We start from the raw sequence: 27491 nt of genomic DNA on the forward strand, positions 1-27491 counted from the left end.
TGGGTGGATGGGTGGATTGTTGGGTGGATGGATGGATGGATGGATGGGTGGATGGATGAATTATAGGTGGGTGGGTGGGTGGATGGATGGGTGGATGGATGGATGGATGGGTGGATGGATGGATGGGTGGGTGGGTGGATGGATGGGTGGATGGATGGGTGGATGGATGGGTGGATGGATGAATTATAGGTGGGTGGGTGGGTGGATGAATGGGTGGATGGATGGATGGATGGATGGGTGGATGGATGGATGGGTGGGTGGGTGGATGGATGGGTGGATGGATGGATGGGTGGATGGGTGGATGGATGGATGGGTGGATGGATGGATGGGTGGATGGATGGATGGGTGGGTGATGCATGATGGATTAATGGATGGAAGGGTGGGCAGGTGGATGGATAGACTGATGGATGGTGGAAATCCAGAAAGTCTTCTGTCTCCTCTAGGTTCCCATCTCCATGCCTGAGACTCTTACAAAGCATCTCTCTGTCCCACCCCCATTCCCTAGAGCTGCCATTTTTTTCTACCTCCATCAACACCAGGATGCTTTGGCTTTGTGGGGGAGAGCCTATTCTCTCTTTTTATAAAAATACCAGAGGCCCGATGCATGAAATTCGTGCAAGAGTGGACCTTCGCAGCCCCAGCTTTGTCCGGAAGGTTGTTCCGTTGTTCGGCTGTTTGGTCTATTTGCATATTACACTTTTATTATTATAGACTAGAGGCCTGGTGCATGAAATTCATGCACTTGGGGGGTGGGGGGTTCCCTCAGCCCGGCCTGCGCCCTCTCGCAGTCTGGGAGCACTCGGGGGATGTCCGACTGACTGGGGAGCAGGCCTAAGCCGTCAGTTGGACATCCTTAGTGCTACCGCGGAGGCAGGAGAGGCTTCCCCCACTGCCACTGTGCTCACCAGCCGTGAGCCCACCTTCTGGCGGAGCAGCACTCCCCCTGTGGGAGCGCACTGACCACCAGGGGGCAGCTCCTGCATTGAGCGTCTGCCCCCTGGTGGTCAGTGCGCATCATAGCGACCTGTCATTCTGCTGTTCAGTCGATTTGCATATTAGCATTTTATCATATAGGATCGTTGTATTGATTTCAGAGAGGCAGGGAGAGGTAAAGAGGGATGGAAACATCCGTGATGAGAGAGAATCATTGATGGCTGCCTCCTGCACACCCCCTCCTGGGGAGCTATCCCACAACCCGGGCATGTGCCCTGATCGGGAATTGAACCATGACCTCCTGGCCCACAGGTCCATGCTCAACCACTGAGCCACGCTGGCCAGGCAAGAGCCTATTCTCTTTACAACCCCCCCCGACCCCGACCCCCGCAGAAACAGCCTCTTCCAGTTATGAGAAAAGTATGTGGTTTAATCACCAGTGATGCCGGTTATTAACCTGTAACAAAGACATTAGTTCTGCTTGTATTTGTTGGTACAATGGTGAGCATGAAATATTTAATAGCACGGAAATGCGGAACAGATGGGGAAGATACCGCCTTCCAGGGCCTGTCCCTCTCTCCCACCTTCCACCAGCAGCCAAGGCCAGGTGGCCCTGAGGACAATTTATGGGCTGGAAGGCAGCCAGGGGACTGTTTGCCCAGGGGCCTCGGGTCCCCGCCCAGCCCTGATAACCCTGCTGGCTTCCTCATTGAAGAGGATCGAGTCACAGTCCTCCTGCACACGGGACAGGCCGCCGGAGAGCTAGACACGACAGTGGGCGGGTTCGAGCCCTCGCCAGCTCCATGTACATCTGTGTCTGGAGAGTGTTTTTCCACTAGCGCTGGGTATGTCATGGAATCCCCACCCACAAAGCCCAGGAGCTTGGAAAATCAGCAAGGAGTACATTTTGGTCTGGTTCTGTGCTGTGCAACCTTGGGCAAGTCTGCAAACCTCTCTGAGCCCGCTGGAAGAGGCACTGTGAAGACAGAGTGAGATCATGGCTGACGGGCACACAGCAGGTGCTCACACGGATCTCAGACCAAGTGGGTAAGTGACCAGGTTTAGCACGACAGGCCCGCTGAGAAAGGGGCCGCATGCATCCCCACGGAATTTTAGACATTGTCAACTGAAAGGCATCCTGGGGATTTTTTAGACCAGGGGTGGGGAACCTTTTTTCTGCCCAGGGCCCTTTGGATATTTGTAACATCATTTGCAGGCCATATAAAACGATCTACTTAAAAATCAGCCTGCTGTGTTGGTCAAACATCTCATTAACTCACCCCTAGTGCCTTGGCAGGGCCGGACCAAATGATTTCCCGGGCCTTCTATGCGAGGTGGAAGGTTGCTGGGAGCAAACACATTCTCCACCCCTCATTTCGACCAAAGGATGCAAAGTGAAGGCCTGTGTACCACATGCAGCCTACACACACACACACACACACACACACACACACACACACACACGGTTCACACAGGTATTTTTTAAGTATTCAAAGTAGTTGCCAATTGAAAAAAAAATCTTAGACACTAAAATTTAAACTCCTGCATCATCTCAAAACCATCAGACTCAGGAACCCACAGGTCGGATACCCACGTGGCAACGACCCGCACCTCCTTCACGGTATCTTCTGTGTTTGGGGGAGTCTCTCGGTGGGGACCCGACCACACGGCAGTGCGTTTCCTGTCTGGGTTCTGGAAGCAGATAACCACATAAAGCTGGCGAGGGCTCGAAACCACCCAATGTCGTGTCTAGCTCTACGGTGGCCTGAGGTCGCTGGGCGCTGCCGCTACACCGCTCTCTCCACGGGTTCCTCCAGCTGGTGGGGACGATGGCTGAAGAGGAGGGACGCTGCTGGTGGAGATCTCCAAAGTGATTCCCATCCCAGCTCCCCGCCTGACAGAGGGGATCCGAGGTCAGAGAGGGGCTCCAGTTACCCCAAAGCAAGTGGGTGGCCATCCCTGGGGCCCACACCAATGCCTGGACCATTGTGCTTTCTCCCTGGTCCCCTTCAGGGCGGTCAGGGCCAGCCTGCCAGGGAGCTGGTCTTATAGAAGGAACTGCTGGGATCGGGGACCTGGCTGGGATCCTGGCTGGAATCAGGGACCTGGCTGGGATCAGGGATCTGGCTGGGATCCTGGCTGGGATCAGGGATCTGGCTGGGATCCTGGCTGGGATCAGGGACCTGGCTGGGATCAGGGATCTGGCTGGGATCCTGGCTGGGATCAGGGATCTGGCTGAGATCCTGGCTGGGATCGGGGACCTGGCTGGGATCCTGGCTGGGATCAGGGATCTGGCTGAGATCCTGGCTGGGATCGGGGACCTGGCTGGGATCCTGGCTGGGATCAGGGACCTGGCTGGGATCAGGGATCTGGCTGGGATCCTGGCTGGGATCAGGGATCTGGCTGGGATCCTGGCTGGGATCAGGGATCTGGCTGAGATCCTGGCTGGGATCAGGGATCTGGCTGGAATCCTGGCTGGGATCAGGGATCTGGCTGGAATCCTGGCTGGGATCAGGGATCTGGCTGGGATCCTGGCTGGGATCGGGCACCTGCTGGGATCAGGGATCTGGCACGGGAGCTCCCAGTTATTGGGCGTTTACTGTGCCAAGTCCTGTGCACGCCCTGTGCGCGCGCTGTACATCCGTCCTCACCACCACAGCCCTCCGAGGGGAGCGTCATTCAGGACTGAAGACCTTCCCAAGGTCAAATACCTCGGAGATGCAAGGTTGCTGGGAGCAAACACCGAGGAGGCCGACCTCACACCTGCGCCGAGAACAGATTCATCCCAGTTTTAAAGAACTCCTCACCCGAGGATATGGTTATTGATTCGAGAGAGAGAGGAAGGGGCAGAGCGAGAGCAAGAGTGAGAGACAGAGAGAGAGCAACATCGTGCCCAGATGGGGGATTGAACCTGCAACCCAGGCATGTGCCCTGACCGGGAATCACACCCGCAACCTTTTGGTGCCGGGACGGCACTCCAACCAGCGAGCCACCCTCCAGGGCAAATTCCTCCCACTTTTAAAGGAGCAAGTTAAGGGCAAAAGAGAACCCTTACGTGTTTTTTTTTCCAAGGCCATAAAAAATTTAAAACATAAAGTTTCATTTGGAGAATGTTAGGAAAGTGCAGAAAGAGCAGCACCTTTCCGCAGACCCTTCACCCAGTGTCCTCCGGCGCTCACGTCCCATGGCCATCGGACACGTCCGAACCCCCGAGTGCGGACGGGGACGATGTGATGAAGGACCCCGCGGACCGCCTCTCGTGAGGTTTCCTGCTAACGTCCTTGCTGCTCCTGGGGCGACCAGGGCACCCCCTGCGCTCAGCTCTTCCTTTTATTTCATACTTTGACGTTTCTTCCTGTCATCCCGTCACCTCCTTCAAGGCCCAAAGGACCTCAATTACTCGCACATGCCGGGGCGGGAGGCGCCTGCCACGTGAGCGAGGCCAATTTGGAGCGATTTCCCCGGATGCCCATCGGGAGGAGCGGCCTCCTGGGGGGACTGGCCGCTGAAGGCCACGCGAAGGGCCGGGCGCTGGGAGCAGGGTCTGGGGCGCACACAGCGTGCGGTCCCGGGGAGACCCTGAGGAGGAAGCGGGGAGAAGGGCCACGCGGGGCGGTGGGCGCCAGGCTGGCAGGCGTGGCAGGAGGGGTCGACCAGGCTCCCACCGAGGGGTTTCCACGAGAAATGATGACTCTCCCCCGTTAAGCGCGTCACGGCCACGGCCGGGCTGGAAGCCGCAGATGAAAACGGAGGTAAGATAATGACTTCCATGACGCGCCTGGCTGCGGAAAAATCACATCCGCATGCAAATGGGCGAATCTCCCAGCCAGGAGCGGGCAGGAGGGCTCCGTGAAGGTGTGCACACCCCGCCGTGTGTGTGTGTGTGTGTGTGTGTGTGTGTGTGTGTGTGTGTGTAACGTCACCGTGGGCTGGGTTCCCAAAAAGGTGTGACATGAAAGCAAGAGACAGACTGAGTGTAGGTCTCCCCGAGACCAGGTTTTAACACCCAAGGTCCTGACCCCAGCTTCGAGGCCTCTGCCGTGGCAATAACACGGACACCATGTTTGGCTATGATACATGATACACACGCGCTTTCACATTACATGGATGCAGGCTTTTTAAAGTGAGCTAAATGGGCCTGCCCAGTGGCTGAGTGGTTGAGCGTCAACCTATGAACCAGGCGGTCACCGTTTGATTCCCGGTCGGGGCACATGCAGGCTCGATCCCCAGTAGGGGGCGTGCAGGAGGCAGCCGAGCCATGATTCTCTCTCATCATTGATGCGTCTCTCTCTCTCCCTCCCTCTCTGACATCAAATGACAGACTAGGAACCGGGTTGGGTGCATTGTTAAAAGGATGGAGGGTTGTTTCGGCTTGAGGGGAATAAATGATGCAAGATGCAAGCCTTTCCGTTTCCAATGCGCTCCTCACCGAAAGGGGTCTGAACGGAAGCGCACGCCTTGGGGCTCTGTCTCTGAGTCTGGACATGACTGTCCTTTTCATGGCGAGCCAGGCCACTGCTCAACACCTGCCGTCCCGAGGGGCGGGCACTGGCTCCCGTGCCTGTCCCTCAGGCCTCTCCTCGCCCGTGGGGAACGTGTCCCAGGTCCCCTGGTCCTACCAGCCGTGGGCAAACTACGGCCTGCAGGCCGGATCCGGCCCGTTCGGCTGTTCTATCCGGCCCGCGGAGTCGAAAGAGCGGAGGGTTCTCTTGCTCTCCCCTCCGCTCCTTTACTTTGAATTTATATTAGTTCACACAAACACTCCATCCATGCTTTTGTTCCAGCCCTCCGGTCCAGTTTAAGAACCCATTGTGGCCCTCGAGTCAAAAAGTTTGCCCACCCCTGTATCCCCTCGGTCTGCAGCGGCCGTGTGCCGTGGGCGGGGAAACCGGACCCCAGACCTCAGACTCCTTAGTGAAACCAGGTGCCTTCGTGGCCTGTGGGCCTCCTGCTACCTGCCCTGTGTCTGTCTGGGGCCATCCCTCTACTCAGAGCGCATCCGGAATTTTCAAAATCCGCTCGGCCTGCCCCCACCCCCACCCCCGCCCCCCGGGACTGCGACCCAGGAGGCCTGGGAGATGCTGGCCTCGCTGTTGAAGATGCTTCCCAGGCGATGCTGGCGGTCACGTGGGGTCCAGGGAGGCTGCGCCCTGAGCTCAGCCTGTGCGCACCGGGCACTCGCTGGGCCCTGGAGGGAGCCCGCGTCTACAGTCCAGCCGGCCCGAGTCGCCTGGCCTCGCTCTCCGCCCACCTCCGTGGGCAAACCCCTTTCCCTCCTTCAGAAAAAAGATTCCAAAGCACACACTCTTTCCTAGACCAAAATAGAGATTTTTATTCCCAAGTGTAGAGCAGATACGTTTTCAAAAACATGAAGCAACGAGGAAAGCCTCCAGCTGCCTTTGAGAGCGCCGACTTCCAATGCGGGAGCGGGGGGCGGCGGTGAGCACGTCCGCAGGACTTTAAGGCGCCGCTGGGAAGAAACTCGGGGTCCCCAGCCCCCCGAATGAGCGAGCGGGGGAGGCAGGCTCCGGGGCTGTGGACTGGATGTGAACCCAGATAACACACGCGTTCCAGGAAGCTTAATGCACTGCAAACGCGTGTTTTACAGTCACAAGTGGCATGACGGCGGGATGTGGTCCGTGTGCGCTGCTTACATAGTAGAACATTTCACACAACGAAGCTCACTTGCTTTTGAAGTCAAAACCCACTTACCCAGTGTCTACACACACACGCACACACACACACACACACGCCCCACCACGCCACTGCCTGGCTCCTCGCCCAGCCCACCACATGGACAGCCGGCCTTGGCACTTGCGACGGCGGGAAAGTCCTCATTTCTCCAGAGCTGGTCCTGGAAACGCACTCCTCTTCCCGCTTCTGGCCACTTTGGTGAGCATCACGCGTCCCCAGCACCCAGAGGCGCAGACACAGAGCGAGAGAGACGCGGGCGACGCGGGCGGGTCGGGACCCACCGAGCCAAGTCCTCGCTCACAGCAGGTCACACGCCACAGGAGCAAAGGCGTGGCCGTCTCCAGCCCGGCCCGAGGGAGTTCCCGGAAGGGAGAGGTCTCGGGGGCCAGGCCCATCCGAGGCATGACACCCCAGAGTCAGGGAGAGCACGTGGGTCCGGGCAGGTCCTCTCGAGGTTCCCAGGGCCGAGGGGCTGGTGCTGTGCCATCGGGAAGCCCAGGGCTGCAGACAGGGGCTGCCACCCGCACTTCTAGATGGAGCTGTGCATGTAGTGCACGCACACACACACACGCACACACACACGCACACACACACGCACAAACACACACACGCACACACAACACACACGCACACACACGCACACACACGCACGCACCTTCCTCTGTCACCTCTTTGCCAATGAAACTTCTAGAACAGGCACAGCCACTGCCTCGGCAGAGAAATGCCTCCTTTCCCTCCAGTGGGAGGAGTCGGAGCTGCCCTACAGCAGGGGCTCACACAGCCCACTCAGCCCTCCCCTGCCCCCCGCCCGCAAGGGGTGGTCTCTCTCCCGGGGAAGGTAAGCACCAGCCTCCATCCCACTGAGCAGAGGAGATGCCTGGCCGTGACCCCCAACCCTGTGACCCCCAGCCCAGTGACCCCCAGCCCCGTGACCCCCAACCCCGTGACCCCCAGCCCTATGACACCCAGCCCCGTGACGCCCAGCCCCGTGACCCCCAGCCCCGTGACCCCCAGCCCCGTGAACCCCAGCCCCGTGACCCCCAGCCCCGTGACCCCCAGCCCCATGAACCCCAGCCCCATGACCCCCCGCCCCGTGACCCCCAGCCCCGTGACCCCCAGCCCCGTGACCCCCAGCCCCGTGACCCCCAGCCCAGTGACCCCCAGCCCTGTGACCCCAGCCCTGTGACCACAGCCCCGTGACCCCCAGCCCCGTGACCCCCAGCCCCATGACGCCCAGCCCTGTGACCCCAGCCCCGGGGAGAACCCTCTGCCTGGTGTGGCTTCGGGGCAGACTGACCTGGCTCAAACCCCACTCCTGCAGGGGCAAGGGGCTGTGTGCCTTTAAGCCCCAGCTTTCTCATCTCAAAAAGGGAGGGAAGTAATACCAACCCCCGAGCATGTGGGGATTGAATCAAAGGTGGCGTGTGAACACGCAGCACCGACCGGAAGGCCATCGCCCCTCTGCCCCGGCCCGAGCACCCGAGTCCCTGGTCTGGTCCGCCCACACCTCCCATCCTCCTCACAGACACCCTCCGCCCACACCTCCCATCCTCTTCACAGACACCCTCCGCCCACTCCTCCCATCCTCCTCACAGACACCCTCCGCCCACACCTCCCATCCTCTTCACAGACACCCTCCGCCCACACCTCCCATCTTCCTCACAGACACCCTCCGCCCACACCTCCCATCCTCTTCACAGACACCCTCCGCCCACTCCTCCCATCCTCCTCACAGACACCCTCCGTCCACACCTCCCATCCTCTTCACAGACACCCTCCGCCCACACCTCCCATCTTCACAGACACCCTCCGCCCACACCTCCCATCCTCTTCACAGACACCCTCCGCCCACACCTCCCATCCTCTTCACAGACACCCTCCGCCCACACCTCCCATCCTCCTCACAGACACCCTCCGCCCACACCTCCCATCTTCTTCACAGACACCCTCCGCCCACACCTCCCATCCTCCTCACAGACACCCTCCGCCCACACCTCCCATCTTCACAGACACCCTCCGCCCACACCTCCCATCCTCCTCACAGACACCCTCCGCCCACACCTCCCATCTTCACAGACACCCTCCGCCCACACCTCCCATCCTCCTCACAGACACCCTCCGCCCACTCCTCCCATCCTCCTCACAGACACCCTCCGCCCACACCTCCCATCTTCACAGACACCCTCCGCCCACACCTCCCATCCTCCTCACAGACACCCTCCGCCCACACCTCCCATCGTCTTCACAGACACCCTCCGCCCACACCTCCCATCCTCTTCACAGACACCCTCCGCCCACACCTCCCATCCTCCTCACAGACACCCTCCGCCCACACCTCCCATCCTCTTCACAGACACCCTCCGCCCACTCCTCCCATCCTCTTCACAGACACCCTCCGCCCACACCTCCCATCTTCACAGACACCCTCCGCCCACACCTCCCATCCTCCTCACAGACACCCTCCGCCCACACCTCCCATCCTCCTCACAGACACCCTCCGCCCACACCTCCCATCCTCTTCACAGACACCCTCCGCCCACACCTCCCATCCTCCTCACAGACACCCTCCGCCCACACCTCCCATCCTCCTCACAGACACCCTCCGCCCACACCTCCCATCCTCCTCACAGACACCCTCCGCCCACACCTCCCATCCTCTTCACAGACACCCTCCGCCCACACCTCCATCATCTTACAGACACCCTCCGCCCACACCTCCCATCTTCACAGACACCCTCCGCCCACACCTCCCATCCTCCTCACAGACACCCTCCGCCCACACCTCCCATCCTCTTCACAGACACCCTCCGCCCACACCTCCCATCCTCTTCACAGACACCCTCCGCCCACACCTCCCATCTTCACAGACACCCTCCGCCCACACCTCCCATCCTCTTCACAGACACCCTCCGCCCACACCTCCCATCCTCTTCACAGACACCCTCCGCCCACACCTCCATCATCTTACAGACACCCTCCGCCCACACCTCCCATCTTCACAGACACCCTCCGCCCACACCTCCCATCCTCCTCACAGACACCCTCCGCCCACACCTCCCATCCTCTTCACAGACACCCTCCGCCCACACCTCCCATCCTCTTCACAGACACCATCCGCCCACACCTCCCATCCTCTTCACAGACACCCTCCACCCACACCTCCATCATCTTACAGACACCCTCCGCCCACACCTCCCATCCTCCTCACAGACACCCTCCGCCCACACCTCCCATCCTCCTCACAGACACCCTCCGCCCACACCACCCATCCTCTTCACAGACACCCTCCGCCCACACCTCCCATCCTCTTCACAGACACCCTCCGCCCACACCTCCCATCCTCTTCACAGACACCCTCCGCCCACACCTCCCATCCTCTTCACAGACACCCTCCGCCCACACCTCCCATCCTCTTCACAGACACCCTCCGCCCACACCTCCCATCTTCACAGACACCCTCCGCCCACACCTCCCATCCTCCTCACAGACACCCTCCACCCACACCTCCCATCCTCCTCACAGACACCCTCCGCCCACACCTCCATCCTCCTCACAGACACCCTCCGCCCACACCTCCATCCTCCTCACAGACACCCTCCGCCCACACCTCCCATCCTCTTCACAGACACCCTCCGCCCACACCTCCCATCTTCACAGACACCCTCCGCCCACACCTCCCATCCTCCTCACAGACACCCTCCACCCACACCTCCCATCCTCCTCACAGACACCCTCCGCCCACACCTCCCATCCTCTTCACAGACACCCTCCGCCCACACCTCCCATCCTCCTCACAGACACCCTCCGCCCACACCTCCCATCCTCTTCACAGACACCCTCCGCCCACACCTCCCATCCTCTTCACAGACACCCTCCGCCCACACCTCCCATCCTCTTCACAGACACCCTCCGCCCACACCTCCCATCCTCTTCACAGACACCCTCCGCCCACACCTCCCATCTTCACAGACACCCTCCGCCCACACCTCCCATCCTCCTCACAGACACCCTCCGCCCACACCTCCCATCTTCACAGACACCCTCCGCCCACACCTCCCATCCTCCTCACAGACACCCTCCGCCCACTCCTCCCATCCTCCTCACAGACACCCTCCGCCCACACCTCCCATCTTCACAGACACCCTCCGCCCACACCTCCCATCCTCCTCACAGACACCCTCCGCCCACACCTCCCATCCTCTTCACAGACACCCTCCGCCCACACCTCCCATCCTCCTCACAGACACCCTCCGCCAACACCTCCCATCGTCTTCACAGACACCCTCCGCCCACACCTCCCATCCACTTCACAGACACCCTCCGCCCACACCTCCCATCCTCTTCACAGACACCCTCCGCCCACACCTCCATCATCTTCACAGACACCCTCCGCCCACACCTCCCATCCTCCTCACAGACACCCTCCGCCCACACCTCCCATCCTCCTCACAGACACCCTCCGCCCACACCTCCCATCCTCCTCACAGACACCCTCCGCCCACACCTCCCATCCTCCTCACAGACACCCTCCGCCCACACCTCCCATCCTCTTCACAGACACCCTCCGCCCACACCTCCCATCCTCTTCACAGACACCCTCTGCCCACACCTCCCATCCTCTTCACAGACACCCTCCACCCACACCTCCATCATCTTACAGACACCCTCCGCCCACTCCTCCCATCGTCTTCACAGACACCCTCCGCCCACACCTCCCATCCTCCTCAGACACCCTCCGCCCACACCTCCCATCCTCTTCACAGACACCCTCCGCCCACACCTCCCATCCTCTTCACAGACACCCTCCGCCCACACCTCCCATCCTCTTCACAGACACCCTCCGCCCACACCTCCCATCCTCTTCACAGACACCCTCCGCCCACACCTCCCATCCTCTTCACAGACACCCTCCGCCCACACCTCCCATCCTCTTCACAGACACCCTCCGCCCACACCTCCCATCCTCTTCACAGACACCCTCCGCCCACACCTCCCATCTTCTTCACAGACACCCTCCGCCCACACCTCCCATCCTCCTCACAGACACCCTCCGCCCACACCTCCCATCTTCACAGACACCCTCCGCCCACACCTCCCATCCTCCTCACAGACACCCTCCGCCCACACCTCCCATCTTCACAGACACCCTCCGTCCACGCGTCTGTCTCGCTCGGAGAGCCCAGCAAGCAGGGGGCAGGAGGCCGCTAAGAAGGTGGCCAGCAGCCTGGACCATGGACCTGCTCACCTGTGTTTCTCTCCCCTCTCCTTCTCCCCCTCCCTCCCTCTCTCCTTCTCTGTCTGTCTTCCTCTGCCCCCCGCACCCCTCACACACACAGCTGGGCTGGCAGGGACATTCCCCTCTTCCCACCCCTCGCACTCTGGGACAGAGGAAACCCAAAGGCGCAGGTCCCCCTGACTTCCCCCTCGCACAGCACGTTCAGGCTCTTGGCGGCTCTTGTTCAGGAAGCGGGAAGGTCATAAAAACCCTCACGGCACGCACTTACGCAGGAGAGGACACTTGGAGAGCACTGGTCAATGGGCTGTTAGATCACAATACAACTGCATTTATATGAAGTAATGAAAATATCAGTTCTCTTTTAAAAAACAGTTATGCAAACAAGCAGACTATGGCATCATCATCAAAGTTTAAAAAATATACAGACACCCCCGCCCGCCAGCCCGCACGCTCCACGGGGGACGCCCCGCATTCCCGCTCAGCAGCTCTTGCGTTTGGAGGTAACTGGCAAGGCGGCGGGGGGGGGACCCTGCTGCGTGCTGTCCTGCGCAGGGTGCCCCCTGGGGGCGGGAGTGACCTTGCCCCCTTGCTGTGCACCCACAGGCCAGTCACGTCCCCTCTCTGAGCCTCAGCCTTCTCCCTGTGAAGAGAGGGAGCGGGATGGAGACATCGAAGGCCCTGCCAGCTCTGACTTTCTAGGGTGGATGCACAGGGCCCCCTGCACCTGGCGTGGCTGCCTGGGCCGAGGTCTGGGTGGCACAGCCCTGCCTCTCCAGTAGGGTGTCGCCTGCGGGCGGTCTCAATGCCGGGAGGGCAGGCTGAGTGGGCTCCAAGCGCTGTTCCCGGCAGCACCGCTTTCCTGCGCCCCAATGTCCAGTTCCTTTTGGTTCCGGGAGGCCCGGGTCCCGGCGGCGAGAGCTGTGCCCAGGCCGGGCCTGTGTGAGAAGGGCAGGGTCGGTGTGCCAGGGCAGAGGGGAGGGGCATCGCGCTGGGTCAGGGCCCTCCTGTGCCTCAGTTTCCCCTCTGCTTCCAGGACCTGTCACGCTTTCTGGCCCACAGCCCTGGGGAGCTGCTCTCGGTCTGCTGGTAAGCGAGCAGACCACCTGGTGTGTAAGAGCGGGCACCGCGCATCTTTAAAAAGGAAAACGCCGTGCTGATTTAGGGAAACGTGATCCAGTTAGAAAGCACGGAGGAGCCACTGGAGTCTCCCGGGAGGAAGGGGCCCAGCAGAGTCAGCGGCCCTGCCCAGATGGTGCCGGGGGCCCACTGCCCAGGCCTGGCGCGGGGCCAGGTGTGGCGCCCGGAGCCTGGCTCCCTTGCGGGGGGCACGTGGGGGGCACTCTTGGTCCAGAGGACCTGCCTTTGTCCAAAGCCCCCCTGTGAGGAGGAGGAGGGAGAGCCTTTCCGAGGGGCTGAGTGGCAAGGCCGACCCCTCACCTCTGTCTGAGCCCTCGGTCCTTCTTCCCTAGTGTGACAGGGCTCCCCTCCGGTCCCCTCAGCTCCCGTGGGAGACAGGACCAGCTCAGCCCAAGAGTGAGGGAGCGGGGGACACATCTCCCCTCACTGGGAGGCGGCTGCTCCCAGGGCGCACCCCTCGCTCCGCGGAGATCTTAGCCCTGAAGGCTCTCTCCTCGGTTTTCTTCCTGAACGGGACACGCAGGCGCCATCTAACAGCGACACTCGCCCTGGCCCGTGCCATTGGGACTCCCCCACGCGGCACCCCATCCGGCCTCTTGGTCCTTCCTGGGCCTGGTCTTCCTGGCTCCGCCCTCCCTGGAGGTCATTCTCCAAGGCCCTCGGCTGGGCCTGATAGTGAGCACCCCCTTTCTGCTTCTAACCCGGGTCCGCTGTCGTGTTTAAAACGAGACAAACATGTCTGATGTCATGATGCCTAACACAGGAGCCACCGGGCGCCGAGCGGGCCTCGTCCGCGTGCCGCGCAGAGGCCTCAGCAGCCCTGGACTGGGGTCGGCTTCTGGGAAGGAGGTCGCCCCCGAGCGACACGCTGCGTTTCCAGGGCTGACTGCAGACCCCCAGTCCAGGGCCGTCCCTTCCCCACCTCCAAACAGATCCACCTCCATCCACACTGAGCCTTTACATGCAGAGCACACAGAATCCTGTACATTGGTCCTGGACACACAGTACACGTGCAGTATAAATAGACGAGGCGACACCGTAGAAGAAGTCGTTCTGTGCTGGGAGCATCCATACAGTATTTGTTCCGGGCAGCTCTGCCACCCGCCTGCCCGTGTCCATGCCCCCCGTGTCCCGAGGAGGAGCGCGGGGCTGGCGGGAGGTCGGAGGAGCACGTCACCCGGGTGCCCCCATGGCTAGGTGGGCGGGGGGCCGCTGTAGCGGAGCATGAGCCTGAAGGAGCGGGCGAAGTTGTTGGCCAGCGTGCAGCTGCGGTCGTCCTCGCCCACGGGGAGCAGGAGCAGCAGGAGCAGCAGCAGCAGCAGCAGCAGCTGCAGGGGCAGCGCCACGCAGCACACCTTCCGGAGGAAGCCGCCCGGTCCGCGCCACTGCTGGGTCTGCGGACAGAGCAAGTGTGAGTGGGCGGGGGCTCTAAGCAGGAGGTGGAGGGGCGGGGAGGACGCCAGGGGAAGCAGTGGGCCTGGGCCAACTATCTGACCGCACGGGTCTCAGTCTTCCCGTCTGTGAAGTGGGCCTAATGTCAGCTTTGCCAGAAACAAAGATCTCTAGTTTTCTCAAGCCATTCGAGGCATGAGAGGAAGAACAAGTACATAGAGTTACAGGCTCTGCCAGTTATTATGTAAATCTTTGCCTGGTTATGAGTCCTAGGTGGGACGCTTGAGAAGGTCACTCAACTTCTTTAAACTTCAAATCTCTCATCTATAAAAAGGGGTAATCATGATATCTACCCAGCAGAGCTGTTGTGAGAAATAAACAAGACAGGGCCTGCAACATAGTGGGTACTTAAAACTGCCGTCATCATTATTATTCATCACTAATATCATCATCTGAATCAGTCACCACCATCACCATTAACTTCATATCATCATCACCACCACCGCCATGTTCATCATCATGTTCGTCACCTTCACTTTATCCTTCTCCTTCATCACCATCTTCATCATCAACACCATCAATCCTACAGAAGGTCCGTCTCACGAGCCCAAATGCCCAATGGACTTCTTTGCTGCAATGTCCATGACAGTGGCCGAAGGACACTAAATCCTAGCAGGACTGGCTGGCGGTGCCTCCACGGGAGTGCGGGGCCAGGAGCTGACAGCTTAGGAAAGTAGAGGCCCCACAGTCGTGAGGCAGCACGTGCAGAGCAGGGCCCAGCTCTCGGAAACCTGGCTGACTAGGTTCCAAGGCAGCTTCTGTCACACACTAGCTATGTGACCTTCAGCGAGTTAACAATTACTCTGAGCATCTGTTTCCTTCTCTAAAGAATTGGGATAAAACAATGACACCCCGCCGCCCCGATTTGCCGGGTTGTGGTGAGGACTCAAAGTATATTTACACACCAATTGAAAAGTAAGCAAGCTCTTAGCAGTAGTACTATTATTGTAGAGTCTATCTGTTGGCTCCCTGCAGAACCAAAAGTTTGCTCTCCAGGACACCAGAAATTACAATCAAGTGATGATGATGATGATGGTGGTGAGAATGATGAGGATGGTAGTGATGATGATGAAGATGATGATGGTGATGGTGGTGAGGTGGTGATGGTGATGGTGGTGATGGTGGAGATGAGCGTGATGATGGTGGTGGTGATATAGTGGTGGTGAGGATGGTGGTGGTGGTAACAGTGGTGATGATGGTGATGATGATGATGGTGATGATGGTGATGGTGGTGATCATGGTCATGGTGGTGATGGTGGTGATCATGGTCATGGTGGTGATGGTGGAGATGATGGTGATGGTGATGATGGTGGTGGTGGTGAGGATGATGATGGTAGTGATGGTGGTGATGATGGCGGTGGTGATGATGATAGTGGTAAGGATGATGATGATGGTCATGTTGCATGTTGGTGTTAGTAATGGTGGTGATGATGGTGGTAGTGTTAGTGATGGTGGTGGTGGTGATGGTGGCGTTGAGAGTGATGAGGATGGTGGTGATGATGATGTTGATGGTGATGATGGTGGTGGTAGTGATGGTGGTAGTGGTGATGGTGGTGTTCAGAGTGATGAGGATGTTAGTGATGGTGATGAAGATGATGATGGTGACAGTGGTGAGGTGGTGATGGTGATGGTAGAGATGAGCGTGATGATGATGGTGGTGATATAGTGGGGGTGAGGATGGTGGTGGTGGTAACAGTGGTGGTGATGGTGGTGATGATGGTGGTGATGGTGGTGATGATGGTGGTGATGGTGACGATGGTGATGATAGTGGTGGTGATGATGATGGCTGTGGTAAAGGGCAGGAAACAAAACTCTTTCCTGCGAACTTGAACCACAGGCTGGAGCTCCCAGAGGTTGGCCATCTAAGTTTGCACACTCAGCATGGTCCAAACGGAAACAAAACGAAACACAACCCACAAGCAGAGATTTTAATGTAAAGAAATCTCAGGTGGCCAGTGTCTGGGGGTGGAGAGAAGCCAATTCACATCCTCGCGGGAAGAACTTGATTGAAATCAGGCACCCCCATTTGAGAGATGTGATAATGCGAAAAATTAGGAGCCTTAAAACTATAAAATGTGGTCCAATAAGCCACCCTCAGGCCGCTCAGCATCTGAATCTACATCCCAGAGCCACGGTCCCAAACGCTCTCCGTGCCCGCAGGCTGGCACACAGGCCGACCCCGTTCACCCAGGCGACGAAACTCCGGAAACCCTGTTCCTCAGCTCACGGTCTGCCCGGGCTAGGACGCACCCTCCCTGGGCCAGGGCGGGACTCAGCTGCCTCACGGCCCTGCTGTGACTTGAAAAGCAATTACATGTCACGTGTCTGGACGCTGCAGCCAAACATCTCGTGGCTGAGCTGGCGAGTGCGTGGGCAGCTGTGAGTTTAATAAATCTTAATCATTCTGTTTATACAAACAAGCAGGCTGAAGCCCTGGACGCGGCCGGAGCCTCCGATGGCCTGGCACTCGGAGAGAAAAAAGGTGCGAAAGCAACTGCTCATAAATCATTAGCTTCTTGGCGGGTTCCCCTCCCCTTTGGAATAAAAATAATACACGGAACGATTTTAAGTTGGCAAGGTGACAGCCTCTGAAGACAGCGCCCAGTTCTACCTGTCAGGCTGCGTGTGCATGTGCGCACGTGCTCACACACCCTTATGCACGCACGCCCATGCGCACACGCCGGCCAGCCCAATGAGCACCTGAACCCAGCCACGGGGAGGCTCCCCCGACAGAAATGTCACTGACCCCTTTGTTCACAGGGGCGGTGTCTGCAGGAGTCTCCTGGGTCCACATTTACATGGCAATTAAGAACCTACTATGTGTCCGGCCGGTGTGGCTCAGTGGTTGAGCATCGACCCATGAGCCTGGAGGTCAAGGTTCGATTCTCGGTCAGGGTATATGCTGGGGTTGCTGGCTCGATTCCCAGTAGGGGGCGTGTGGGAGGCAGCCAATCAATGATTCCCTCTCATCAGTGATGTTTCTATCCCTCTCTCCCTCTCCCTTCCTCTCTCTGAAATCAATAAAAACATATTTTTTTTGAAAAAGAACCTACTATGTGCTGGTGGTTACAAGAAATTTGCCCACCATGAGCTTGGTGGACCCTCCCTTCTTTCCCCTGGAAAACTGGGGCTAAGTGACCCTCCAGCGATGGCACACCCGATTCCAATAACGAGCGCAGTGAAGGCAGCAGCAGGCGCTCCCCCTGGCAACTTGCTGGAAGTGCAGGCTCCCGGGCCACCCCAGACCTGCTGAACCCGAAGCCCTGGGGGAGGGACCCAACTCGGCATAAACGAGCTGCCATGGAAATGAGCCCACCACGGCTCCTGCATATTGGTCCCCGGTGCTTACCGCTCCATAGTGGGCTGAGACCTGTCGGCTCAAAGGCCAGCCAGCTCCAGATCCAAACATTCACACAAGCTGCTTGTTTTCACGTCGCCCAGGTCAGCAGATTCTGGGGCCACTTAGAGCCTGCCTGCTTTGCACACTCCATGAAACTGTGCCCCACATCTGCCAGCCATAGATAAAAGAAACCCCGCAGCTATAAAGACCCCCAAGCCGTGCCTGGCCGGCGTGGCTCAGTGACTGAGCGTCCACCTATGCACCCAGAGGTCCTGGTTCAATTCCCGGTCGGGGCACTTGCCCGGGTTGTAGGCTCGATCCCCAGTGTGGGGTGAGCAGGAGGCAGCTGATCCATGATTCTCTCTCATCACTGATGTTTCTCTCTCTCCCGCTCCCTTCCGCTCTGAAATCAGTAAAAATATAGTTGTAAGGAGACCCCAAGCCGCTGCTGCCTTTCGAGGCTCCCTGACCCAGAGCCTGGCGGCTGTGCTCAGCAGACCAGCTGCACACATGCACCCTCTCTCCACCCCTCCCCGCCCGGCCAGCACGCACCGTCAGCCAGGGCAGGGCTTTGCTCTGTGTCCACTGATGGGTCAGCACTCGGCCAACGTGTGTGACACGCACACATGAACGAACGAAGAGACAGCAGATAAACACAGGGCTGCGAACACTGCACGTTAACCCGATCACAGAGGCCGGGAACCTGAGCCTGGCGGGAGGGCTGGGGTCGCCGCCAAGAGGCCCCTCCTCAGAAATGTGTAGTGAGCACTTACGTAAGCTCGGCCCCAGGGGCCCCAGACAAGGCTCCCCGCGGACGCCCCTGGGAGCTGGATCGATGAGGACCCCCACCCAGTGAGGGGCTTAGCGTGTGAGCGCTAGAGGCCGCCTAGAGGCCTGACCCCATGTCCCCCGTGTCCCCCCAGGAGCCACCAGGCTGGTCCTTCCCCAAGCCTCCCCCTGCCCCTCTGTTTCATAAGGAGGCTCTTTGTTACTCTAAATTGGGGGGCAGGGCCCTGCTCTCTAAAGAACTCCTACAGACTGCGTTCCCGTGACCTTCAAAACCAGGCCAGCGTTATAGTTGCATTTTACAGATGGGGATGGTGAGGCCCCAGAGGCGAAGCAACTTGTTCCCGGCCACAGTGCCGAGCGGCATGGGGCCCAGAGCACAACCTCGGTCTCATGGCGGTCCCACCCAGTCCCGGGGACACCCCCTCTTCCAAAGAAACGAGACCTGAACACCCTCGGGAGACCAAAGAGACGTGCTGGCATGCAAAGCATCCAGGCACAGGCTCCGTGACACGCGGCCTCGGGGACCCAGGGTGCTCGGAGCAGGCAGGCCGGAGGCTCATCGCCTGGGCCAGGCTTGGCAGGAAGACCAACTGCTCCCCGGGAAGAGGAGCCTGGGACATGGGTTTGGAGTGGGCTTTCCAGAGCGGGACCCGCCAGGCCCAGGGCGGCTGTGAAAGGTGAAGACGGCTTTGGCGGCAGAGGCAGAGGCAGAGGCAGAGGCAGAGGCTCCTGAACCAGCCTCCAGCTCCGCTCCCTCCCTGCCTGGCGTGGAGGTGAGGGTGCCCAGGGCGGCCGGACGTCCCACGAAACACCCCAGCCAGCAGTTACCACGCTTCCCGCACACGGCGGCTGGCCAGGGGGCGGCATCTGGAGTAATAATAGTTGTTATGATGATGCTCTCTGCCGTCATTGTTATTGCTTTGACCTGTACGCCCACTCAGGGAGTGGCCCTGAGTGGTAACACCTGCCTAGTCCAACATGAAAGGCACCCCCTTCCTCTCCTGCCCCCCACTGAGCCCCGAAACCTGTCTACCCCTCAGGTGGCCACGCAGCCCAGCTCGGAAGGGCCCAGGCTGACCCCTGCTGTCCCAGCAGGATTATTAAGAGCGTCCTTGTTCCCTCGTCACCTCGTCCTAGGGGGTGGGAAACTCTAGGGTCCCCGCCACCCTGTGCCTGTCACAGCTCAGGCCACTCTGCTCCCCCAGGCCCCTAGGGTGACGGCCTGGGGCCCAGCACATGCAGCCCAGAGCCGGTCCTGCATACATGTTCAGACCTCACGGAACCCTCCAGGAAGCCCCGGAGTCCCAGCCCAGCCCCCGGCCCACCCACCCTCCCGCCGCCCTGCCCTCCCGCGCGGGAGCAGATGGCGGGCGCCATACCTTCTGGAATCCAGCGGGCTGCCCTGCAGAACTCTGCGTCTGTTATTTTAGGGAAGGAGAGGAAAAGGGAAAAAAAGTTAAGTGAGTGAAACTTAAATCCCAACAGAGCCCATAATGGAATATTCATTTTGTCAGGGGAGCGTTTCTTTAAAACTTCTGGTCATCTGGACAGGCTGAGCCAGCAGGTGATTCGATTTAATGAGCTTTTTAACGCACTCCCGGCCCAGGTGGGACTGTGTCTGGGGCGCCTGGGCGAGGCTGGCGGCAGGGCCACCGGCTGGGGCTGGGCTGACACCTAGTGGCCGATTCAGCCACCGTGGGGCCAGCAAAGGGGGAGCGTCAGAGGTGGGGCCCTGGGTCTGAGGGCGGCCAGGACCCTCAGAAACATCTCAACCGCCCCCTGCTCAGCTCAGCTCAGCTCAGCTCAGGCTCACGTCCGAGCCTCAGTTTCCTCATCGCTGATTCTCAGGGAATCATAACAGTCCTCCCTTGCAGGGCTGCTTCGAGACATCGCACGGAATCAAGGCTCTGGTGTAGCTATCAGAGTTCCTCGCGAGGAGACGCAGGGCCGGATCGGGAAGATGCTCGCTCGGAGTCCCAGGGCGGGTGGTGCAGGCGTGGGCTGGACCCAGGCGCGGCTTCCCGCCTCCCCCGCCCGCCGGTGTGTGTTAGTGCGGCTCTACGCTCACTAGCCCCGGGGCCATGGGCCAGTGTGAATTCTCAGGGTCTCAGTGCCCCTCTGGGGACTGGAGACACAATTTCCTGGGCAGAGGCTGCTGGGAGGACGGACGGGAGGATGGCGTCAAGGTTGCAGCTCACAAGGCAGCAAAGCGCTGCTCAGACCTTAACTGTGAGGTCACGGTCAGGGCTGCGTTACTGGAGCCGGCCTCACGGGGTGGCCTCACGGGGTGGCCTCATTGGGTGCACGGATGACATCTTGCCATCCAGCACCCGGGACCTGGGAGTCTCCCTCCCTCCCTCTGCGCCGTCCCCTCAGTCTGGTCCCCGGAGGCACAGGGCGGGTGGATGTGGCCCAGGTTTCCCAGGTGAGCGAGGCTCAGCCGCAGCCCCATCCCCCAGGCTGGGACCTGCCGGTCCTGCACCCACCAGCAGCTGCCCCGAGTCCTTGAGCTTGGACTTGTAAAGCATCCAGCGGTAGCGCAGGTCCTCCAGCTCCTCCGAGGCGCCCCTCGCTGGCCCGAGACGAAGGAGGTCCTCGAAGAGATGCTGGCCTTCGGGTACCCGAGCCTCCAGCTCCTGTGGGGAAAGGACCGTGTCCAGGGCACCTTCCAGTGGCCCCGACGCCCACCCGGCGGGCAAGGAGCAGCCACTCGCGTTCCACTTGGGCTGACGGAGCTGTTAAGGGAGAGTCCTGTCGGGGAAAGCCAGCCAAGGCCGGCCAGTGCCGCCTGCCGCGTAGCAGAACGGGTGCCTGCGGGACAGGTCAGCACTGCTGGCCCCCCGGGCACTTCCGGCCCCCACATTCCAGTTACCACCATCAAAGCTGCCACTGTCGGCCATCTTCCCGGCAGAGAGATGTCGGGACAGGGATTTTCCTCCCCAAACCTAGCGCTGTGTCCCGCAGGGTGGCCCCTTCGATCCTCGGGATTCCTGGGAAGCGATGTGACGTGGGGCTTCGGGCAGGACCTCACATCTGGCTTGGGCACCCAGCTCTGCCCCATCCTACCAGCTGCACTTTGTGGGTGAGCCGCCTAGCTTCTCAGAGCCCCCAGGATGTGAGTTCTCCACAGACAAGGAGGGTTCACCTGGGGAACCCCAGGTCGTCTCTGATCTGGATGGAACTGGGGCGGGGGGTGGGGAGGAGGCAGTAAGAAGAGAGACGTGACCGAGCAGGAGGAAGCAGGTGGGCAGGAAGGACTGCCTGCCAGGGTCAACCAGGTCATGGGACCAAACCTCTCACAACTAGGTAATAGGGCCAGAATATTCAAAACATCTAAAAGGCATTACAGACACAGAACTGTGCAGGAAAAAAAAAAATGACGGAAATGGGAGGTTTGATGACAAAGAGTTAAAATAAAAGGCACTAAAGAGTTAGCAAGAAGCACCTGGGGCTAAAACCAGGCCTGCAGGCTGCTTTGCCAACAGGACGCTGGCCAGTCTGGAGGGAACCTTGGTGAAAGCGCAGGCTTCGGGCAGCCCCTCGGGGCTGTGGAGGCCGAGGCCGAAGTCCGGGCCCTGCCGAGGGGAAGGCTCCGAGAACCTGTCCCTCTTCCGCAGAGACTCCCAAGCTCCATAATCAAGGTCCAAAATGGTAAGTGCCCAGATTAGACAGGAGGCGGGAGAGGGGGACAGAAGCAAAAAAATACCCAGGGACCCAGGAAGGCGTGGCGGCTAATTCCACGTGGGAGCCAAAGAGAAAGACGGGTGGTGGAAGCTTGCCAGCTGCGCTCCGCCCACACCGCCAGCCTTCGGAGCCGGGAGTGAAGCAGAGCTGCTGTGTGGAGCCGCCGACGGCGGGAGGCTCTGCGCGGAGCAAGGGCTCGGCGATCCCGCAGCGGTGACTGGGGCGTGCTCTCCCAGCTGCGGGGGACGGGGCAGGCCGCTTCGCACGCACAAGCCAGGACAGCTCACGACGAGGTGCGTGCTCCTTGTTTTCTAGAGCTCCCTAGGGCCCTAGCCGGTGTGGCTCAGGGGAGAGCACGTCGCCTGCGGACGGAAGGGTCCCGGGTTCGATTCCAGTCAAGGGCATATACCTTGGTGGCAGGCTTGATCCCTGGCCCTGGTCCGGGAGCGCGTGCGGAGGCCACCAACCGACGTGTCTCTCTCGCATCAGTGTTTCTCTCTCCCTGTCTCTCCCTCTCCTTACCGCTTTCTCGAAACGTCAAGAGAAAAATGTCCTGGGGTGATGAGGCTTAACACAAATAAAATCAGTAATCTCGGCGGGGAAAAAAGAAAGCGCTCCCTCCCGGCAAACACTGCCGGCCTGGCTGGCGTGGCTCAGAGGGTGAGCCTCAACCTGTGAAGCAGGGAGTCACGGTTTGATTCCTGGTCAGGGCACATGTCCAGGTTTCGGCTCCATACCCAGCAGGGAGCGTGCAAGAGGCAGCCGATCCATGATTCTCTCTCATCACTGATGTTTCTCTCTCTCTCCCTCTCCCTTCCGCTCTGAAATCAATGGAAATTTTTTTTTTAACCATCCATGCATGGTGCACACCCCTCGGAAAGGGGCCTTTTCTGGGCACGAACCTGCAGCTTCCTGTCTCTGGCCCTGGCGTCCTGGGCCGAGGCGGTTCTCATGGCGATGATTCTCACCAGCTTGGCGTTCTCCACCTGCAGCCACCGCTCGAAGTCGCCCAGGAGCTGGGGGAAGCCTGCGGGGCCGCCTCCTGCTTCCCGGAGCGGGTCTGCCTGCGGGAGGGACGGCGAGGCCGAGGCATCAGCTGGGAGCCCAGCCTTCCGGCCTCCTGTCCTGGGATCCCACCGGGCAGCGGGCGGGCACAAGGATGCCCACGGGGGATGGGAGAGGCCTGGGGGCAAGGAGTGTCTGCTCAGTGTGGCCACAGTGTGGAGGGGTCAGGGACATTCCTCGGCACCCCCGCTGACCAGCCCCCCCCGCCCCCGTGGCAGCCCCACCACCCGACCAGGACGGTCATAAGCATGGTTGCCCGCCTGCCCCTTGCCCCCGCGGCTCTGCGGCTGGAGTGGGCTTTCCTGCCATCATTCGGCTGAGCCCTCCCTGTGCACCCCGGCGGCTTCTCACACGCCTCGATGTGGCCGAGCCTCAGGTCTGGCTCTGCCTGTCTGCAGCTTGTCCCACCTGCCCCGTTCTCCAGCCCGAGCCCTCAAACCCGCGTGGCGCCGGCCCTGCACTTTCTTGGGGTCTTTGCACACACATCTCCTCTGTGGGGAACACCCCCCTCCGCTCCCTGCCTCCACGCGGCCGGCTGCGAAGGTCCCCTTGCATTTCCTTCTGGGAGGGCTGCCCTGGCCCAGCCCCAGGTCACGGCCCCCTGGCAGGCCCCACAGCCCGCAGTCCATCTGCCATCGCACCCCATTTTCTGGAAACCCCGATGTCATTGCCTGTGGTTCCCACTGCCTCGTCTCTCACAGGGTGCTCCGAGGGGCTTGCAGACAGCAGGCTCATGGCCCCCAGACCTCCGGAGTCAGAGCCTGCATTTTAAGCACCGGATCGGGTGCAGGGGTCGTGTGCAGGGGTCGTGTGCAGGGATCGGGTGCAGGGGTCGGGTGCAGGGGTCGGGTGCAGGGGTCGTGTGCAGGGGTCGGGTACAGGGGTCGGGTGCAGTGATCGGGTGCAGGGGTCGTGTGCAGGGGTCGGGTGCAGGGGTCGGGTGCAGGGGTCGGGTGCAGGGGTCGGGTGCAGGGATCGGGTGCAGGGGTCGGGTGCAGGGGTCGGGTGCAGGGGTCGGGTGCAGGGGTCGGGTGCAGTGATCGGGTGCAGGGGTCGGGTGCAGGGATCGGGTGCAGTGATGGGGTGCAGGGGTCGGGTGCAGGGGTCGGGTGCAGAAATCGGGTGCAGGGGTCGGGTGCAGGGGTCGGGTGCAGGGGTCGGGTGCAGGGGTCGGGTGCAGTGATCGGGTGCAGGGGTCGGGTGCAGGGATCGGGTGCAGTGATGGGGTGCAGGGGTCGGGTGCAGGGGTCGGGTGCAGGGGTCGGGTGCAGGGGTCGGGTGCAGAAATCGGGTGCAGGGGTCGGGTGCAGGCACAGCATGAAAGGCCCTGTGCTGGGCTCCGGGCTCTGCTGGTGGGAAGGGTTTCTGGGCGATTCCCAGCTGAGCCCCAGCCCCGGCACAGCTCCCGAGCGGGAACACCCCATTAGTGCCTCGAGGGTGGAGAAGGGATGGATGGGGTGACGCTGGCTTTGAAGGAGTGAGTTTCTCGCCAATGCGCTTCCTTTTGTGAAGGCGTTTGGGGGACAGGATGGCCGATACGGGGCAGGGAGCTTAGTTCTTTCTACAAAATACAACTCATGGCACCAAAAATGCCCACCCTGTGATTTCAGTTTGCAACCTGGGCCAGCGGGAAGTGCTGACCCTGACCCTCTCCTCCCTGCAGGGGGCGGTGTTTCTGAGGGGCGAAGGCCTGTCTGTCCAAGGGGAGCCCGGGGCCTTCCCCAGGGCCTGGGTCTGGGGTCTCTGAGTCCCTCTGTCCAGCGATACAAGGGATGCTCGTGCACGCAGGGCCGCACCCCACCCCCCCAAGACGGGACGTGGCTTTGCTGGAGATCCCCCCCACCCCCATCACTGGCCCGGGATCTGGCCCCTCCTCCTAGAAGCCCCGCCAGACTCACCTGCCGGTGCCGCCTGGAAAGGGGCCCCGTGGGGGTGAGGACAAAGCCGCTCTTCGGGATGTTGTTGGTGAAAATCGGGGTCTTCCCGGAGTCCACGTCCGGCCTCTGCAGCTGCCGGTTTCTGATGAGGCTGAGGAAACAAACCAGCCCGTCAGCGCGGGGACACGCCTACTGAGACCCCTCACGGTGATGGGGTGGGGTGCCCAGGGATGGAGGTGCTGAGACCCCCTCACGGTGATGGGGTGGGGCGCCCAGGGATGGAGGTGCTGAGACCCCCTCACGGTGATGGGGTGGGGTGCCCAGGGGTGGAGGTGCTGAGACCCCCTCACGGTGATGGGGTGGGGCGCCCAGGGATGGAGGTGCTGAGACCCCCTCACGGTGATGGGGTGGGGTGCCCAGGGGTGGAGGTGCTGAGACCCCCTCACGGTGATGGGGTGGGGTGCCCAGGGGTGGAGGTGCTGAGACCCCCTCACGGTGATGGGGTGGGGTGCCCAGGGGTGGAGGTGCTGAGACCCCCTCACGGTGATGGGGTGGGGTGCCCAGGGGTGGAGGTGCTGAGACCCCCTCACGGTGATGGGGTGGGGTGCCCAGGGATGGAGGTGCTGAGACCCCCTCACGGTGATGGGGTGGGGTGCCCAGGGATGGAGGTGCTGAGACCCCCTCACGGTGATGGGGTGGGGTGCCCAGGGGTGGAGGTGCTGAGACCCCCTCATGGTGATGGGGTGGGTGCCCAGGGGTGGAGGTGCTGAGACCCCCTCATGGTGATGGGGTGGGGCGCCCAGGGGTGGAGGTGCTGAGACCCCCTCACGGTGATAGGGTGGGTGCCCAGGGGTGGAGGTGCTGAGACCCCCTCATGGTGATGGGGTGGGTGCCCAGGGATGGAGGTGCTGAGACCCCCTCACGGTGATGGGGTGGGGCGCCCAGGAATGGAGGTGCAGCCCGAGCTCGGGCGGGCTGAAGGCTAACTCACAGCCGGGACAGCTCCCTGCTCCTCCGGGCCTGCCAGAATGCCAGCTGGGCTGGACGGGAGACGCGCAGGCCCCTGGTGCCACGCCTGCCCCGGGCAGAACCCCGGCCCCTGTCCCAGGGCACCACTGAGCTCCGCCCTGTGGGAGGGGCATGTCCCAGACCAGGCCGAGGGCCAGGAGGCCCCTCACCTCAGCAGGCTTTGCTTCAGCAGCCTCAGGGCCCGCCACGCCCCCGCCAGCTCCGCCAGCTCCTCCTGGACCTCCGCAGCCCCTTCCGGGGAGGACTTTTCCATCACCAGCCGGCCGTGCGCTTCGACCAGGGGCAGCTGGGCCTCCTTCTCGGGGAATTCAGCCAGCAGCTTCTGTGTACGGACACACACACGCGCGCGCACACACACAAGCACACACATGCACACACACACATGCACACACGCGCGCGCACGCACACACACATGTGCACACACGCACACATGCACACACGCGCGCACACACACAAGCATGCACACACGCACACACACACACGCGCACACACACACACACGCACACACACACACGCACACAGTGAGTCCTGGCGGTCTCTGCTCCCAGGGCGGGCGCTTTGGCCTCCCGGCCTGCCTGGGGAGGCACCATGTGCGCGGGGAAAGCCGTCTCACCTGGACTTCGGCGGCGCGGGCCTGGGCATCCCAGGGGCCCGTGTCCCCCAGGTAGGACTCCAGCTTCTGCGTGACCACGGCCACCCACTGCTGCAGCTGCAGGAGCCCGTGGCTGAAGGCGCAGTGCTCCCGTGCGCCCCGCCGGCTGCCGTCCACCAGGTCCTGCGGCACAGCCGGGGCCAGGGCGCCTGAGTGCTGGCTGAGGCCGAGACCTGGGCCCCCCGACCTGCCCGGGCCCCGGGGTGTGCTCCCCTTGAGGGCCCCCCACCCAGCAGGGAGCAGAGCGCGGGTCCTCCCTCTGTACAGTGCAAGGCATGGACCCGGAAGACAGACCCTGGCGTAAAGGGCTCCGAGCCTGTCTCGCTTTCCTGCTCTGAGTCTGGAGCAACCGGATCTCCCGTCCCGCCCGGTGAGTGCATCGGCACAACCACTTGGGAAAATGGCAGGTCCACAGCCCCTACCCGAACGCGGCAGCCCTAGGACGCGGCCCGTTCACCCCGGTGCACACTCCCCACCAAGAGGAAGGAGAGGGGTGCTGCCTGGAAGAACCCCAAACTGGGAGCCGCCTGCCGTTGGGGACATGCAGGAGGCAGCCGATCGATGATTCTCTCTCATCATTGATGTTTCTCTCTCTCCCTCTCT

General features: G+C 61.1%; 1 protein-coding gene across 1 annotated transcript in view; it reads right to left on the reverse strand.

Moving 5' to 3' along the window:
• Positions 1-14059: 14059 nt before the first annotated feature.
• The window catches only part of SYNE3 (spectrin repeat containing nuclear envelope family member 3), a 68732-nt gene continuing 55300 nt past the window's right edge, over positions 14060-27491 (reverse strand). The window contains exons 12-18 of the mRNA XM_080669527.1: positions 26850-27011; positions 26386-26558; positions 25229-25358; positions 23168-23329; positions 21068-21217; positions 19961-19999; positions 14060-14394 (exon numbers count right to left, since the gene is read on the reverse strand). Coding sequence (XP_080525653.1) covers positions 14194-14394; positions 19961-19999; positions 21068-21217; positions 23168-23329; positions 25229-25358; positions 26386-26558; positions 26850-27011 — 1017 coding nt within the window. The 3' untranslated portion in view covers positions 14060-14193. The remainder of the gene's footprint in view (positions 14395-19960; positions 20000-21067; positions 21218-23167; positions 23330-25228; positions 25359-26385; positions 26559-26849; positions 27012-27491) is intronic.

Source organism: Plecotus auritus, assembly GCF_963455305.1.
Source record: "Plecotus auritus genome assembly, chromosome: 1".
Lineage (NCBI taxonomy): Eukaryota > Metazoa > Chordata > Mammalia > Chiroptera > Vespertilionidae > Plecotus > Plecotus auritus.